We start from the raw sequence: 17,594 nt of genomic DNA, 5'->3' as shown, positions 1-17,594 counted from the left end.
TGAGGTATGTCTCTTAAACCAGTTTTCTTAGGAGAGTATCAAAGTCTGGCTGACTGTTCTTATTTCTGGCTAACTCTAGACAGTGCTGAAAGGGATGACCATCTCAGCTGGTTTGATGCACCCACCAGTCTAAAACAAGCAAAGGCACTGTCAGCTTGCTCCCCAGCACGTGTTAAACCAGTCTTAGTGGGAAGTTGTCCTAGAGCCAGCTTGCCTTGCCTAGGTATAGTATGTTTTTGTCGTCAGACACATAATCAGTTTAGGGGAACACACCAGCCAAATATCTTCATGTTGCCTTTAATCAGTACCAAAGGAAGACTTTTTCTGGTGTGCAATTTGACTCAGATCTTATTCTGTTGCAATTCTGGGGGCTAGTTTTGAGAGAAGCCCCCAGAAGTGAACATTGGTGATGGTTGAGGGAATATGTATGTGCCAACCCTGCTCATCACATCCAGGTGTTAAAAGTGTGAAAATCACTGCAACAAAACCATGGAGCTGCATTAATGTCAGCAGTGGGGGAAAGCTGGCAGTGCAGTAAAGGAAAAAGAGTGTGCCAACACTTGGGAGCTTCAAAATCTTCATCTAGTGGATGAGACCTTTGAGTGTCATCCCTCTTTTGAGAATATAACACACTTACTAAGGAGCAGTCTTCCCTTCACTGGAGGTTAGTACTAGCCCAGTGGCTTCCCCTGCAGAAAACCTATCTAGTGTGTTATCATGGAGATGGGAAGGTTAAGTTTGTCCTGTGTGCCATGTACAAGGTAGCTCTGCAAGAGCAGAGTGCATTACAGGCCCTATGCAGGCAGCAGCATCTTAAAATCCATTCTCAGGTTGTGAAGCACACAGAGAGGTATGTTCCTTTGCGGTATCTTTCAAACTGAAACAAAACCAGTGGATTTAGTTCAAACAAATGGCGTTTGTGTATGTGCTATTGTCTAAATCAAGACTCAAGATCCCCATGGAAAATCTGGAATAATCCTGTTGAAGGGCGTATTTGAAGTGGAGCCTCCTGTTGGTGTGTGGCCCTGCCTGTGCTCTTGCAGGAAGGAATGCCTCCAGCGGGATGAACCAGCTGTGGCAGGCATCGCCCTGGTTCACACGGCCTGACCCAGCTGAAGATCAGGCTCTACGTGACTGGGGAACACACCACGGTTTTTTCCATGGCCCAGCAGCAACTGCTGTGTGCTGTATTTTGAGGAGTGAGTTGAAAGGATCGCTGTCAACAAGCAGCATTGCGTGGGGAGCATTCCCCTGCCGTGATGCGGAAGGATTTAGGTACGTAACTCCTGACGCAGCTGCATAATAGACACAATAAAGTGGTTTTGCATCAGTCCCTAATACTTTATCCATCTGCCTTCCCTGGAAAGCAATGCTTAGCTCTGTGGAGAGCCACTGTGGGGTGAGCAGGGCCAGTCTGGAGCTGCGCCCTCCAAGCACTGGGTGGGTGGTGGAGAGTGGATGCTGAATCCCTTCTTGAGTGCCTTCCTCCACAGCCATGGCTGCCCTGAGAGCCAGTTTGGTCCTTTTAAGAAAACTGCTGTGCTCCTCAGTGGGAATTTCCCTATTTAAAAGACCATCTTGCAGTTTCTCTAATCCTTCTGTCAAGGCCTCAGCAGTGACGAGGGGTGTGCTTGATCCCTGCCCAGCCGCCCAGTCGTTTCATCCTTTAATTCAGGTTAATGCTTCAAAGAAGTACTGTACTTATCCCCATTACACAACCACAGTCTGGAGGCATTTCAGGGCTGGCACACCTTATTTTAGCATCAACTCCTCTTAAAACTATTAAGTTCCTAATGCTATTTGCATCATGTTGATTTATTTTATGAATCAAAGGAAGAAAATTTCTCAAGGCTGTAAGCTGTAAAAAACTGTGTCATAAGACTGTGGCTATAGCTTATTCTCTTACTTGTTTTGCTTTCCTTGCTAAGAGGTAAATTAAAAAAAAATGACTAGCAGTTTATGGAGAGATTTTAAAAAGTATGCTATGCATGTGAGTACTCATTGTCTGAACTCCACAAGCTTATAAAAAAGTGCAGCCTGCCTCCTCCATCTCATCTTCTTCTGCTTTCTGGCTGCTGACAAAGCTTCCTCAAGCACAGTGAACTTGCAGCTTCACAGATGCCTTCTTCTTTCATGGTAGAGCCCAAAATCCCTACTAGCAGTGTGGGATTTAGGAGAGGAGGAGGTGTGGAATGGCCTTCATCTCACTGGAAACATCGTCCATCTCCTTCCCCTTTCAAACTCAGTGCTACTCTTTTTGGCAGCAACCACTGAGGAGCTCCTGCTGGGAGCCCCTTCCTTTGTATTTGAGGTGCATGAAAGAAAAATGGAGTCCCTTGGTTGGCAGGGTGGGTTGGTGCCATATATTAAAACTTCCTAGAGTATAATTAGCAGAGTGAGGGGAGCTCCTCAGGTGTGCCTTTCCAGTGAGCAGGCTCCTCAGTGCTCACTCACACCTACCTGGATGGCAGCAACCTAAGTGATGATGCTTGTACACAAATATGTTAATGGTCTATTATACACAAGTGCTGAATCAGAATATGCTACAGTGGAAAGATTTTCCTGAAAACATCTTTGCATTTCAAGAAGAATTTGGCTTTGTATTTTGAAAAACACAACAGATGTGGCTGTCCCACTTGTGGCCATGCTCTCAGACCTTTCTTTCAATCTGCAAACCCACACTTTTTATTTTTTCCCCAGCAGTACAGTTTCCAGAACAGAAAATTTAAGGCTGCTGACAACAGAATTGCTTTTCTTAGCTACCCTTCTTGGGCCTATTTGATGTGACCTCCTGGGGCCCAAGGACCCACAATTCTAGACTGCACGCCCCAGAGAACAACTCAGTCTCCTTCAAAATTTAGAAGGATGGCTGTCAAACGTGACAGTTGAATTGGCTAGATTTATTGAGAAACTAAATTTACTTCCTCAAAGTTTGCTTTGCAAGCATGCCTTAAGCTTTTCCCAGGCCATTTGGACAGAGGTAATGATTTTTCTGGAGGATGAATAAACATAGTTTTAAGTCTGTAAACAACAGCCAACAGAAGCCAAAAAAAAAGTGGGAAGCAATGTTTTATTTTAAAATGAAGAATGAATGTGCTCAGTTAAAGAAAGACTGTCAAAAATACCACCAAGTGCCTAAAGCCCACTGTGATGTTAGCTTATTGCAGTTCTCCCTTGTTCTCCCATGCTCTCCCATGTATTTCTCTTCTTGGCTAAGACACAGCCCAACCCATCAGTCAGCAGGGAGAGAAGGGTGTTCCTTCCCTTCCTCCTGGGACTTACTGGGCAGCTGGCATGGAACACGTGGTGTCACTTTTTTTGATGTATCCTGTATCCACCTCCCCTGCAGACAGGAGGGGCATGTCTGGTGGCAACCTATACCTGGGTTTAGCTTGAGCTTCCTGTAGGTGTAGTCCTGTCTCAAGGCAGAAGGCAATGCCTTCCAGCCCTGCGTTACTATCATGCATTTGAGCGTGGCTGTAGAAAAAGGAAAATATTTAATTCCAGACAAGTTAATGAACTCTCATTTTCAGCCCTTAGTCCTTTAAATAGCAGGACAGGAAATATGAGTAACTTGCAATATCGACAGAAAAGGAAAGTAGCTGCTTCATTCTTTTATGGCCTGTTACCCTATTGAACAATGACGTGAGAATGTGTTGGGACAAACCTGATGAGGTGCTCTCTGCCACAAGGTGCCCATTAGGCAGTTTGTTTTTCCCCTACTTAATAGTGTCATTTGCCTTATGATGCATCCTGAAAATACCCAAGGTAACCACATGCCCAGCACCGGCTGAGCACCCGGAGTAGAGAACTGTTATTGCAAAGTCTGCCAATTGATTTGACATCTGGAAATTATCCAGCTTACAAACATATACTTTATGAAGAAGTAATGTTCTCCAGGTTTTAGATTTGCAACATACCACAGAGATAAAACTCTTTTGTAAAATTAGAACGATTAAAGATTTTTGCTTACACTAGCAACCCTGGTGTGGAGCACCTGGCTGGATAATCTGGTGTTAAGACTGCTGACAGCTGTGACACCATGTCCTTCTGTGCTCAGGAGATGTGTGGTACCCACATTCAGTGAGCAGAACAGATAGACCCCAATATCCTCTTGACTTGAATTATTTTAGCCATTCAAATCCAGAATGCCATCTTTGCAATGACCTAGGACAGATTGCTTTGTTGCTGTTCAGGACATGCGTAAACTCTTTTATACCACTTTCCTTTTTCATAGTTTGTTTCCAGCCTTCCTCACTAGAATGGAACTAAATATAAATGTAGCATGGAGGATGGGGAAAGGGAAAGGGAAAGGGAAAGGGAAAGGGAAAATGAAGAGGAAAGGGAAAGATGTTTCAGACACACGTGTGAAGATGCAACTAAAAGACTTCTTTAAACTGCCTCTAGGTCTCAATCTTAGCCAAAATAATTTCTCAGTATACTTTGGGGAAGATATGAGAAGTGAGAGTCATCATTCACAGAAAAATTAATGTGGAGCAGCCTAGCATTTTGTGTCACTTCAGCCACTGAGGAGCACATATTGATGGAATGGTGCTTTGCTGTGCTGTAGACTCAGAGCAGATGGATTTCCCAAAATACACATGCATAAATCAAAAGGAAAAATGACATCCTATGTTAATGAGAAACTAATTACACTGCAAATAGTGTTTTGAAGCCATGTATCTGCCACTTCTAAACAAGACATCTCACTGATCTAAAGCACTTAAGACAATGCAGCAACAGCTTTTTTCTTTGACAAGGTGGAACCAGAGCTGTGCCAGCACTGATATAAAATCTGTAATCTAAAAATTAAACGAGATATTGCAGTGCATATTCAGATTCAGGAAAGGGTCATATTCCTTTATGGCTAGTAAGACTAATAATAACTCTTACTATGACAAAGTTTTTATTTTTAAAGACACACTTCCTCCTACTTCAGCATGCAGATTAATCTCTTCCTTCAAGTGCCAGTAAGCCAGACTGAATGAGACTGTAGTACACAAAGCATTATTTTGGACAAGTGGCCCCCAGATACAATCCCTTCCTAAACCCATCTGCACGTGTAAGATTGTACTCTGATAACACTGATGAGAATGGTCTTCCCAGGAAGGGCCAGGCAGCTATCACAGGCTGCTGGAGCAATTTATACACTTTTTCTTATCAGCATCCTGAGCAGCCCGCTCTGCCTAGATAAGGAGTTTTATGCTAAATTCAGCCTTCCTGTCTCTGGTAACTGCTTCCCCCTTCCTGTGAATGCTGTTTACATCAGGGCAGTCAGGACATGGAATTCCGAGCACACTCAGACTGCTGACTATCCCAAAGCTCCTAGCTGGAAGATATGTGCTCACTATCACATCTACTGCAATGTCTTAGAGTGAAGCAATATGGCTTGCCTTTAAACAGAGACTGAAAAATTCTATGGATACTTTATAAATACCCTATCACCATTCAAGAGTGAACATTTTTCCCCTCTGCAGGCAATCACATTTTCTAAGCAGAGAAATTTAAGGTACTAAGGAGCTAGAATATTATGTGCTGATTCGACTGTTGTGAAAATGCCTTTCCTCCTCTCTGCCGCCCAGTTCTTTAGCAAAAAAAGTTCTGAAGCTGCAAGGGTTTCGGTTTCACTAAACTCTCTTTAAAAACTTCAGTATCTTTTGCTGATATTTGAATAACAGTTATAAACCACTGTCTAAGAGGGTTTTACAAACCCTGAATATCTTAGCCCTTGTATCTAAATATAATATCTGTGTTAGCTATTATCTCTAAAACCTATCAACAGGAAACAGGTTTCAAAATACAACAAAAAACCCTGAAAAAGGGGAATTGGCGGGAGGGGGGTGGATTCACCCCCATCTTCTGGGCCAGCCTGTGGAATTGCAATCATAAGAGATTCCTAGAAAGGACACCTCCCATGTGAAGTTTTGTCCTTGCTTTTGGCAAATGGACATTTGAACTTCTCCCTGTAGCATGGTATTTTTATTTCTTTCACTTAAAAAAAGAAAGTGTCTTTAGTTTAGAAGCAAACAAAAAACAATGGCTTATTTCTTATCTGAAAAAATGTTTTATCAAAACATATGAAACCTCTCACAGTGTGCTACTCAGCCTTGCTTTTTCCTTTCTGCTCTATTAAGCTTTTAATTTAATTGTTTCTCCTATTAGAAATCACGTAAGTAATGAATGAAGTATCACAGAGGTCACTCTGTGACATCTATGGTGTAACTAGGCTAAATTTAGATCATACTCGCTATTTTAAGAGTAAAATAAGTAAACTTTAGTTTCATGGTTTAGGTATGCTTGTGCTTCTAGTTAAAAGCACCTTGTCACTTCTGCAGAAACAGACACAACTCCACTGGTTATTGGAGATAATGTTTACTTCCATGCACTTTAAATCTGCTTTGTACACTTGCTTTCTGGACTCCCAAGGAACCAGGAGAGAGTTCAGAGAGTGAGACTTCACTACCTCAGCTGTGGCTCATGGATGATGGACTGCAGGATGTAGGTCTTTAGATGATTCTCATGCTGTATCTCAGACTGCTCTGCAGCATTTCTGGTCTACATTGCTTTCCTACATAGACAGGAACAACTTTTTTTTTGTTTTTTGCATTTCTAAATTTTGAACTTTTACTATTTCCTTTTAAAGAGCTCTCACCTTGGGTGATGTACTATATAAATTTTGTATTGAATATTAGAAGATCCCAATATATGCAACCTCTACTTGCCAAAATTATTTAACATTTTCAGGGAAAATTAATTTGGGCAGGGTGAAAAAATCGTGAGGCAATTCAGGTTTTCTACTGATGTTATTAGAGGATAAATATACACAAATATACCTACATATAGACACACAGAGAGTTTTCTATGCTTCTTTACATGACAGTTAAAAATTTAGCCTACTTCAGCATTGGTCAAGGATCACTTGAAGATCATTTGGATGAATTGATACAAAAATCAATTAGAATTCCTACAGATCTGGCTACCCTACTTATAATGACACTAGTAGGAGACAAATGCAAGCCTTGGTTTGTTGAATACAAACCACTCTTACAGAAAAAACCAGGGGTATGAACAAGTGAAGCAGAAGCCTGAACTGTAACCCTCAGCGGTGCTGCTCTGCCCTCTGCAGACCGGACTGCATAATCACATATTAACCCTGATCACGCACTTCTAAAGCACATCTTACTCAACAGAAAAAGAAGTTATCAAAGTGAATGAAACACACATGAACATCACTGTCACCCTGCAAGTCCTAAATAAGTTAGGAGTACTCCTTAGGCAGTGGCTGGCTTCTGAGTATCCTCACTGTGTCCACACTGCCAATTAAGCTGAGGAAATAATTACTGCCTGAATAGCATCCATGCCTGGAATCCAAATTCAAAATGAGGTACAGGAAGTATTTATGTTTGTTACTCTAATGTAAGCCACATGGCATTTCTGGAAGGTGGAGAAACAAGTTCCAACTTCCATAAGCAGAGCAACTCCTCCTTGGTACTAAGAAGGGGTTTCCTACAGCAAGACCCGGGGCACGTGGACCACAGCAAACGCATGACTGATACACCAGGTTACCAGCACCCCACTCTGCAAGGTGTTTAGCTATATGCCACCCTGCACAGCACCTGCCTCCACCTTTCATCCTCGGTAAACATCCCAGAAATGTGGCAAATGCATTCACCTTTATGAACTCTCTGTATTCATGTGCTCATCTCATGTTAGCTGGTAAAGAATGTTAAAGCTTCTTTAATTCTCCTCTATTTGCTGCATTCCCATTGATGTGAGAAAACACACACAACAGTACTTATTGCTTCTTATGAACTGGACAATACTTTTGAACTGAGGACATGTCATAACCCTACTGACAGAAAACATAGTTTTTATAAGGCTTCTCTTGGATAGGAACAGTGCACTACAATTCACACAACACACGATTCAGATTAGTTTCAACTTTTCATTTTATTAAGTGCTGACATTTGAAAAACTTTCTCGAAGCACACATGCCAAACCCTAGGCATCAGATGTGGCCCTCACAAATAAGCAGCACCTGGTACTCCTTCACTCCACCTGCCTGCAGTTATCAGGTGTCACACCACAGACAATGTCAGGTCTTTTGAAAAAAGAGCCTGGCAGGAAGAAAAATTTGTGTACGCAGCTCCCAACATAGCACTCCTTGTGTTGCGTGACTACCACATGTGCTGGTTACATGACCCAAAGACTCACATGTCAGGAAACAAGAGAAGTGGCAGTCTTTCAGAAAGTGGCAGCATTTGCAGAATATCTTCAGTACAGAACTAAAATAGGTGTTTGGACAAAAAAAATCTTTATTTGATATAATACAATGCAGAGCTTGCAATATGTAAAGTTATTATGCTTCTGTAAGTTAACTTTAATGGCAGGTTGATTCTTAATAATGACTCTTCTGAGCTATATTCACCCTCCATAGTTTGCAGGTAAAACAAGTGAAAGATAAGTCAGAGCAGTATATTAAAATTTGATGGAATCTCATTTTGTCATCCTTCATTGCTTTTGTTTTTTTGAGGGATCTGCTGCAGACTAATGGGACAGGGTAGAAAATTTCCAAGCATATCAGTAAGAAAAATAAAAGTCTTAAATTTTCATCTTGTCCATTTCACAAATGGAAATGGTATTATTATTCCAAAGCAAAAACTTGGAGGAAAACAGTGATCATGTCTATACTTAGCAACACCATTCTCCAGTACTTCCAGTCACAACAGCTGAATTGCATTCTTAAACAGAATTCTTTACATATTCTTAGACAGAATTCTCTACATAATCCCTGCTATCTCAGATAACCAACACAGAAATATCACTTAGGGTCTGGACTACATCTTGAGAACCTTGTACAATCTGACAATACCTTCATCAAATGAACACTTAAGCTCTAGTTTTACCTTTCTTTACATTCTTTTCATCCAAGGACTTTGGAGTGGTTTGTAATGTGTAACTGAAGAAAGCAAAGGAAAGGAAATCAAATCTTAATACTGCTCCTCCTTCCAACAAAATAACTGTACCTAATGACGTAGCAATTATTCTCAAATCTAGAAATATGATAAATTCTGAAAACCTGTACCAGAAGTACCATTCTGTTTACAACTGTTTATACCTGTTTACAACTTCCCTTGGACAAAAAGCTGTCATATCCCACCACTCTGACCAAGGCCAGAAACAAGTTAATTAAACTTGAATAAACCTGATTATTTCAGGAGAATGTTCAGACTACAGGAGACATGCTCCCTTTCCTAGTCACATAAGACTTTGTCTCATGAACTGAGATGGGAATTAGGATTTTCCCCATTTCCGGCTCACAGGTTGCAAGCCCAGTTTGTTTCTACACTGTGGCACAATTTCCAGTACAATTCTAGCCAAAAGACACCCTGTGGAACTAGTTGGTCATGAGTTTCAAATAGCCTTGGAACAGAAAAGCCAAGGCAACGCAGCACTTTTTGAAATGCATTCTTTGAGAAGAATGGCAAGCAGGTTTCTTCTTCCCCAGAGAAGCTTGTTACCTACCTCTGGGTTCTTCTCTTATTCTTAGCACTGATGTTCTCTAGGCATGAAAGTGGCTTGGGCCCACCCGAAGAACACCCAGGAACACTCACTGTGTACAGCCCAGGCCAGGGCTACATCTTCACAAAGGACAGAAAGGCAAGCAGAGCTCTTTTACGAGCTGACTGAGCAGTAGTCAACTGGTCTCTGGTCCTGAAACTGCAGTTTTGGACTCTAGCAGTTGAAACTTCAGCCTGAAATACTAAATTCACTGAAAACAATACCTGACCCTAAATATGTCTATACCATCATGCCAAGTAGTACCTCTCCAAAGCCAACTCACCTCTGACTCTACAGCAAGGCTGCATGGGCACTGGAAGGAGCAGTCTGGAGCGCTGAAGAAGCACTGCCAGACTTCCCAAGCACACTGCTGGGCCTCTGCAGGTTCTAAAACAAGCACTCAGGGAAGGACAAGGTAAACAGGGTGCAGAGTGCATGATGCCTCTGATCACTACTGAGATCTGCTCTTTCAGAGGGTGACAGACACAGGAATCACCTCTGTAAGACCATGCAATTGTTTTGGGAAGGCTCAGACACAGAACAAATGTACAGATTAGAACCATGAGCAAAACCTCAGAGAAAGGGAAATGGCTCTGAAAGGGAAATGACCAAAATAAGTAATTCTGAATTTATCTGTAAAGATACACATACTGCACAGCAAAAACACTGACAGACTTCCCATATTGAGACACTTTTCAGTGTAGTAAATTGTTGTGATGCACTAAAGAGAACTCCTACAGTAAATGACAGGACTGGTTATTCTTTCCTCCCTCTCCCCCTTCATAAAACCCAAATCTATCTTCTGTGTTATTTACTCATAATGAAAAGGAAAAGCTCATGAACTGTAGTGACTGACTGTAAGCAACTCACCAAGTAACAGTGTTACTGAGGGAAGGGACTGTGTTGAAACAGGACAGTTGAATTTTCTGAATACAAAAATTTTTAAAGAGAAGCTGAAGTGAAAGGTAAGTGAAACTGAAAAAAATCTGAACATCAATGGGGATATATATTTTCTCACTCTTAAAAGCTTGAGCCTTTTCCCCTTGAAAATACTGATAAAAGAGTAATATACTCTTCAGAATCTCTTTAAAATTGCATATTTAAAAATTGCACATTTAATAATTGCACAATAATTTTTTCATCTCTTGTGCAGAGAGGGCTGAAGAGAAGTTAAAGAAATTCATTGTGGTAGAAGTCCTTAGTCAGCAGAAAGTGCTCTGAAGAAAGCAGTAGGAACTAGAAGAAAATGTTCAGCACCTGCAGTTTTGGCTACTGGTGGGTAAAAGTAAGTAAAGTTTTGGGGTATGCTGAAACCTTTAAGATGAGAGTTGATCTGATCCTGTAGTAATTTTTAAAGAGATAAACAACCACTTGCCCATTAACAACTATAAGCAAAGCAGAAGAGCAGGATTCACTTCTGTGCAGAAATTGATATGCTTGTGCATCATGGTTGTTTCCCAACCCACCATTTTAAGTCCAAGATTCTGCAGACATGGGAAATAAGGCTCTCTGCTAGATGTGAGGAAGAGTCTCAAGGTGCTTTGCCCCTGCCCAAGTCTGTAATTTCCTCTTCTTTTCTTTAACACTACTGAGTATGAACTTTAACCTCATTTAGCTTCCAGAAAGCCTCCAAGTTGGTTATTTCTCCTAAAAATTCAACTACCCAAACTGCTTGCGAGACAGTTAAATTTAAAATAAAATGTTTTCAGGTTGAAATATAGGTGTTACAATCTATTTCTGGATCTAAGTATTCAATTTTCCATATGTTCTCAGAAAACTGCATAGGAAACAAATTGACTTTAAGAGCCATTTCCACACAAGTAGGTATCCCACACAAGAAGACTTCATTCTCCATGTTTACCACAAACCCACCGAAGCTGCTGCTCTGTTTGGAGGTCAGTTAATTCATCAATGGATCTCCAGCTGCATTGACAAGCATATGCACGTGCTCCTTTCTTCTTTATCATCTTTGCTCTTAGTTTACTGAGCTCAGGCATGTTATTCCTGCCAAAGAAGTGAATTCATCTTAGGATCATGCTGGGTTGTTTTGGTTTATTTTTAAAGAAAAAAATATTCATGAGGCCATTTCAAATCAGAAGACATCTTGACATTTCTGAGTACCACTGTCATGGATTAATTTAGGGATATATTTGAATTCTGTTTTGAACACTCCTTTTCTGAGAGCAGTCTCAGTGTGTAGTTTCTGTGTTCTCTAAACAGTGTTATCTGTTTGGTTTAGAGATTTCCAGTCAGTCTCCAGAGAAAGAATTGTGAAGAAAACCAAGCAGAGCTAATTCTTGTGTTAAAAAATTACCCCAAAATATATTTATCTTATCAAACTTAATGCAAAAATTGATAAGCATAATGGGTAAAATTATACAGTTAAATTTTTCACCAGGAACTGCTACTCATAGTGATTGTTGAAGTGACTGAAATGAAATGGCCGTAAGAGGGTAGACTGTACATCAAAACAGAAATAATTCCTGTGCAACCATTAACCATAACAAAAGAAAAATCAGCATGCTATGACAAGAACAAGTTGTTTCATAAAAACCAAGTGAAAATATAGCATTTTAGCTATCTCTGCTCTCATGACCTCCTCCTGGCCACTGAATTGCTCAAAAACAACATTAACAAGCCCATTTAAATAAAGAAAATTCAAAACAAGTATCACGGGAAGAATTTTTAGCAAAAGAGATCAGACACCTATTGATGGAAGGAAAATGTTTGACCTTAAAGTTTGCTTTCTAAAATTTGGGTTTGTCAAAATTAACAGCTAAATATCTTGCTAAAGATTACAGATTTTAATCAATGTTACAGGTATCTGATACTAATGCCACTCATATGTTTTTTTTTTGTTTTGTTTCATTTATTAATTTCAAGATCTGAGAAGCAAAATAATTTTGTCTTTGGGTAAATAAAAGAATCCCAAATTTGTTTAAACCTTTTCCACTACCAAACTAATCTTAGGAGAATAGTGCAGCACGCTATTTTTAAAACTGCTTTAAATAATGGGAAAAATAATGATATTCAATAAAAAATACAGATTTTGAGACTGGAAGAAAAATATAGGAAGAACCAAAGAGGTAACACAGGAAAAATCATGGAAAAGGAGACAATATCTCCATTAATGTTCTTCTCTGACTGTCACATCCCTGTCCAAGCCGATACTCTGAACACATCCACCTCTACCATCAGTTAATGGGCACAAACAGAGACTGTACTAAAATAAGAGGAATGCAAATTTGATGACTATTAGGAATGTGCCTACTACACTACCTTTCACTTGGCATTAACTTTAGAGAAACTGGAAATAAGAACTCCTTACTTTATAATCTTCAAAAACTATGTAGATAATTAAAGACATCACAATATAAGCAAGAAACAAAAATCCCACCTCTCCATTTAACCAAACCTTGCTTCAAGAAAGAAATCTGTTATGAAATAAAGCTATTTGGTTTTCACTGAACATGACAGCACACCTGATAGTGGAAAAAAGAACATCTGCCTTGAAACCATCACGGTCTGTATGAGTGAAGGTGAGGTGCAAAGCACATGCTGAACAGTCTGTATTCATGCTGCTGACATTGTAGATACCCTGCACTGGTTGGCAGAATCTAACCCATCACATGGATTACCTGCTTATTTCAGCAATAAGCTGACTTTTTCATCCATGAAACTTGAATTATTTTTAAAAGCAGAGGGGGAGTCATGGGAGAAGAGATAGAAACAGATGAAAACAGATTTTGGGAGACATTGCTTCCCCCTCCCCACAGACTGTCCCACGTGACCCCAAACAGGTAGCTTGCATGCTTTTTAGGTGACACAGCAGTGCTAAGGGCTTTTAATCTTTCCTGTTCTTACTGAGCTCCAAAGCATGGTAGCACAACATTTATACCCACCCCAGACAGACCTGAAAAAAAGATAATCACAGGACTGATCCCAGATGTAGTCATTGAAAAGTGACACACGGAAGTCACAAGCAGTGCAACGTAGCTGATCACACGTTCTGGACAAAGAAGAACAATCAGAGAAGCTGACTGATACAATTTACATCCATCATAAATGGGTCAAAGTACAGCACTCTCTCAGAAACACTAGAAGCAAAGTCACTTAATGCCTTTACATCTCTGGCATGTTCAGAATTATAGTATGTGCTTTAATTATATGCTCATGTATTATTTTTATAGGTTCCTATCCTCACTGAACACATAAAATAAACTGATATTCACTTGATATATTCTCCTTAGTCTTCTTCACTGGTACAACACCTGGGCAGCACCCAAATATGTATTGAGTGCATAATTACTTACTACAAAAAATGCCTCATGGAAATGCAGTACTGTTCTAAAGGATGTTGTGGATAAATCATCCAAGTACCTCTTCTGCTAAATTCAGCTGCAATTGCAAAGTACTCTGACCATTTTCAGTTCAGGTTCTGAGAGATTTCAACCAACCCAGTGATTTAAGTCACATACTTGGCATCACATAGAAGGATCAAGAGAGGCAGGGAAAAATAATGCAGCATCAATTTCCTTAACTACTTGTTACTGATTTTTGGTTTCATGTCTCATTTGCAAACATCTTTCACCACTCAAACAAACAAAACGTCAGGTAGTCAACAACAGAGGACTGGAAGGGACCAGTTGATTTCAAGTGCAGTTGCAGGCAGCCACTTCCTTAGATGACTGTAAGGCTGTCCTGCCCAGTTCAAATGCAGAATTTTGTACCACCACAGAAACACAGCTGTGAATAAAAATAATGCTAAAGCAAATAGCACATATTTTTTCAGGTTTCCTACCTTTTTGAAATATTTGTTCCTATCCCAGATGGTGAAAGGCTTCCACCTAAGTACACTGGACAGCATCTATATGGATTCATTAAAAAAAAAACAAACTAGCAAAACAGGTTGTAGAAAGCAGTATAACATTTCTCCTAGTTTAACAGCATGGTATTTATATATAAAAAAATAAATATAGGCAAAGCATCCAAATGATTGTAAACTACAGAATTTTAAAATTTCCATTATCAAAGTGCTCAAAGAAAAACTCTACAAAAAACACTCTTTATGCCAAATATACAAGGATCTACACGTTGCAGCAGTTGATAAATGTATATGTCCATAAGGCAAAGGAAGATGTTCCATAGCTTAAATAATTAATAAATTTATAATAAAATATTTTGACCACATGAAAACACATTAACAATTCTTTGAAACTACCTGTTTATCTTTGTTTTTTCTTTAAAAAGACTATCTCTCTTCTTGGTGTCTTTCTTAAGAAATGTCAACACAGATTAAACAGCAGCAGTATTATTAGCCTGATAAGAAGTTATAATCAAGCAATGTCCAACAAGCCAGAACAATTTTCACCTACCTTTTCCCATGTGCCTGTACAACAACACTATTTCTTTCAGGTGTGAGACTTGCAGAATTAGACTTCAATTTCTGTTTAAAAACAACCAAAGAATAAAATGCAGCATTACAGCAAAGTACAATATTCTGTTTTATGTAATAAGCAGAGGCCAGAAAATCTCAGTCACAGAGGAAGGGGTCTAAGACTTTGTGAATTTTCTTGTTCAAGTTTGTGAGGCTCTGAAGTAACAGGTAAGCAAGGAACAAGGCATCTCTTCCCCCACTGAATTTCCAGCTCTGGATGAAGGAATTCCACACCACATGATTACTTAGACTTTACAATCAAGACCACCTTTTACTAATTTTGCTTTTAAAACTGGTTATAATTTGGAACCTTCTTCCTTGATGTTTTTTAGCTTTTGTTTCATTAAAACCCATCAAAAATTTAGATTATTCAAAAAATAGAGTCTTTGAAAGGTTTCTTATTTGCTGCACACAGAAGAGTTTATCTGAATTCTAGAATATGAGAACTCTAGATCCTAAATGGGAAGTTCTAGGGATATAAAATGATAAAATTATACAAATTTACTGGCATAATTCTCTCTCTTTCAGATATACAGAAGTGTTTTTGTTGGTTCAGATTTAGCCACTCTGTAAAAAAATCAAAGACAAACAAAACAAAAACAATGTCACTTGTGAAAATAAGGGAGTCTGCAGGAGGTTATGAAGTATAAGTAACACCATTTTCTACTGCTGATGCCCAAATGAGTATCTATTTTTTTTCAATGCCTTCTATCACTGTAACTGTCTTGAGAATGTAAATTTGCAGCTTCATCTCCATCCTGCTGTGAAGTGAGAAGACATTTGCAGATACAAAATGGGGAGCAGTGGTTGGTATATCAGATGACTGAGCTGCTCTTAAGAGGGACCTCAAATGACTTTCAGAAATGGGGTGAGAAGAATCTCTTCAAGTTCAGCTAAGGTGAAATGCAAACTCCCAGCCCAGGGGAGGAATAATCCTTATGCACAGAACACCATGTGGGCTGACCAGCCAGAAAGCAGCTTTGCAGAGAGGGCTGCGAGTTGACCATGAGCCAGCAACATGCCCTTGCAGCACAGAGGGCCAACAGTATCTTGGGATACATTAGGAGGAATGTTGCCAGGCATGTGCAGGGAGGTGATCCTTCCTCTCTACTCAGCACTGAGACAGAATAATAGTCATTTCAACTGGAGGGGACCTTTCCTGGCTCCAGACAGTGTCAGTTTCAGCAGCTTGCCAAGGACTGTGTCCAGCTGCGCTTTGAAAACCTCCACAGACCGAGACTCCACAACCTCTCTCTGAAGATTGTCCCTGTGTTTAACCACCTTCATAGTAAGAAAAATGTTTTCTTGTGTACAGATGGTATTTTGTGTGTTTCAGTGTATGCCCATTGCCTCTTGTTGTGTCACTGGGCACTATGGAGGAGAGTCTGGCCCCTCGTTTACTACACCCACAGCCATTTCCACACATTGATTAGATTCCCCTGGAGCCTTCTCTTCTCCAGATTGAACAGTCCCAGCTCTCTCATCTGCTCCTTATATGACAGGCATTTCAGTCTCTTAACCATCTCCATGGACCTTTGCGGGACGTTCTGCAGTAGCTCTATCTCTCTCTTGTATTTGAGAGACCAGAATGGGTCACATTACTCCAGACATGACCTCACAGACATGTCTGGAGCACTATGTCCAGTACAAAAGAGGCATGGCCATAATGGAGTGGGCCCAGGAAAGGACCATGAAGGTCATTAAGGATTTAGACCATCTGACATCCAGGTATCAGTTAAGAGAGTTGGAATTGTTTAGCCTGGAGAAAACAATGGTCAGGAGAACCTTATGAAAGTAAGTCAGGGAAAAATAAAGAAGACGTAGCCAGACTCCTCTCAGTGGGATCACTGACAGGAGAGGCAATGGGTGCAAACTGAAGTGCAAGAACTGCCACTCAAATGTACAAAAAATCTTTACGACTACTGAGAGTGGTCAAACACTGCACCAGGCTACATTCTCAGGGATAACTGAAAGCCATTTGGACACAGTCCTGGGCAACTGGCTCTAGGCAGTCCTGCTTAAGCAGGTGGATGGACCAGATGATCTCCAGAGGTCCCTCTTCCAACTGTGACCATTCTGTGATTCTAAGCATTGACACTATGCTCTGGTTTGAACTAGCATTTCCTTTAATTGCCTGTTATTGCCTGGGTAAGAACATCTCTTTACATCTCTCCTGTTCCTCACTACAGGATTATGCATTTTCCTTTCTGCTTTATTTTCCAAGTTTATTCTGCAGCTTGTTTTCATTGATGTTTTTCTTTAAAAGTTTTAGCTTATGGTGCTTTTACTTCCGTTGTTGAACCTGACTTGTTCTGAATTTCTCCAAACCCCTACTCACCGGAGGTGTTTTGGTAAAGCTGCTGTCATTACAGATTTCATCAATAATGTCGTCTAGATCTTCTTCACTGCTGCCAGCACTCAGTAACACTTTAGCTGATCTGAAAAATAAATAAATCAGCCTTCATTTTTATAGCAAGACTACAGCAATTCTAAGAAGTGAGAGTTTAAAAATGTAAAGAGTTACAACCTTTTCCCCCTAATATTTTTGTAGTATCTCAGGTAAGCCGTTCAAATCATGACTGAGCAGATGTAAACT

General features: G+C 40.1%; 1 protein-coding gene across 1 annotated transcript in view; it reads right to left on the bottom strand.

Moving 5' to 3' along the window:
* Positions 1-6,298: 6,298 nt before the first annotated feature.
* The window catches only part of CFAP418 (cilia and flagella associated protein 418), a 13,117-nt gene continuing 1,821 nt past the window's right edge, over positions 6,299-17,594 (bottom strand). Inside the window, exons 3-9 of the mRNA XM_068182957.1 lie at positions 17,337-17,436; positions 14,937-15,007; positions 14,363-14,428; positions 13,475-13,570; positions 11,434-11,565; positions 9,845-10,059; positions 6,299-6,568 (exon numbers count right to left, since the gene is read on the bottom strand). Coding sequence (XP_068039058.1) covers positions 6,507-6,568; positions 9,845-10,059; positions 11,434-11,565; positions 13,475-13,570; positions 14,363-14,428; positions 14,937-15,007; positions 17,337-17,436 — 742 coding nt within the window. The 3' untranslated portion in view covers positions 6,299-6,506. The remainder of the gene's footprint in view (positions 6,569-9,844; positions 10,060-11,433; positions 11,566-13,474; positions 13,571-14,362; positions 14,429-14,936; positions 15,008-17,336; positions 17,437-17,594) is intronic.

This window comes from Anomalospiza imberbis, chromosome 1 (assembly GCF_031753505.1).
Source record: "Anomalospiza imberbis isolate Cuckoo-Finch-1a 21T00152 chromosome 1, ASM3175350v1, whole genome shotgun sequence".
NCBI classification, from domain to species: Eukaryota; Metazoa; Chordata; class Aves; order Passeriformes; family Viduidae; genus Anomalospiza; species Anomalospiza imberbis.
The sequence above is the reverse complement of the archived record's forward strand: the minus strand, read 5'-3'. Positions and strand labels throughout refer to the sequence as shown.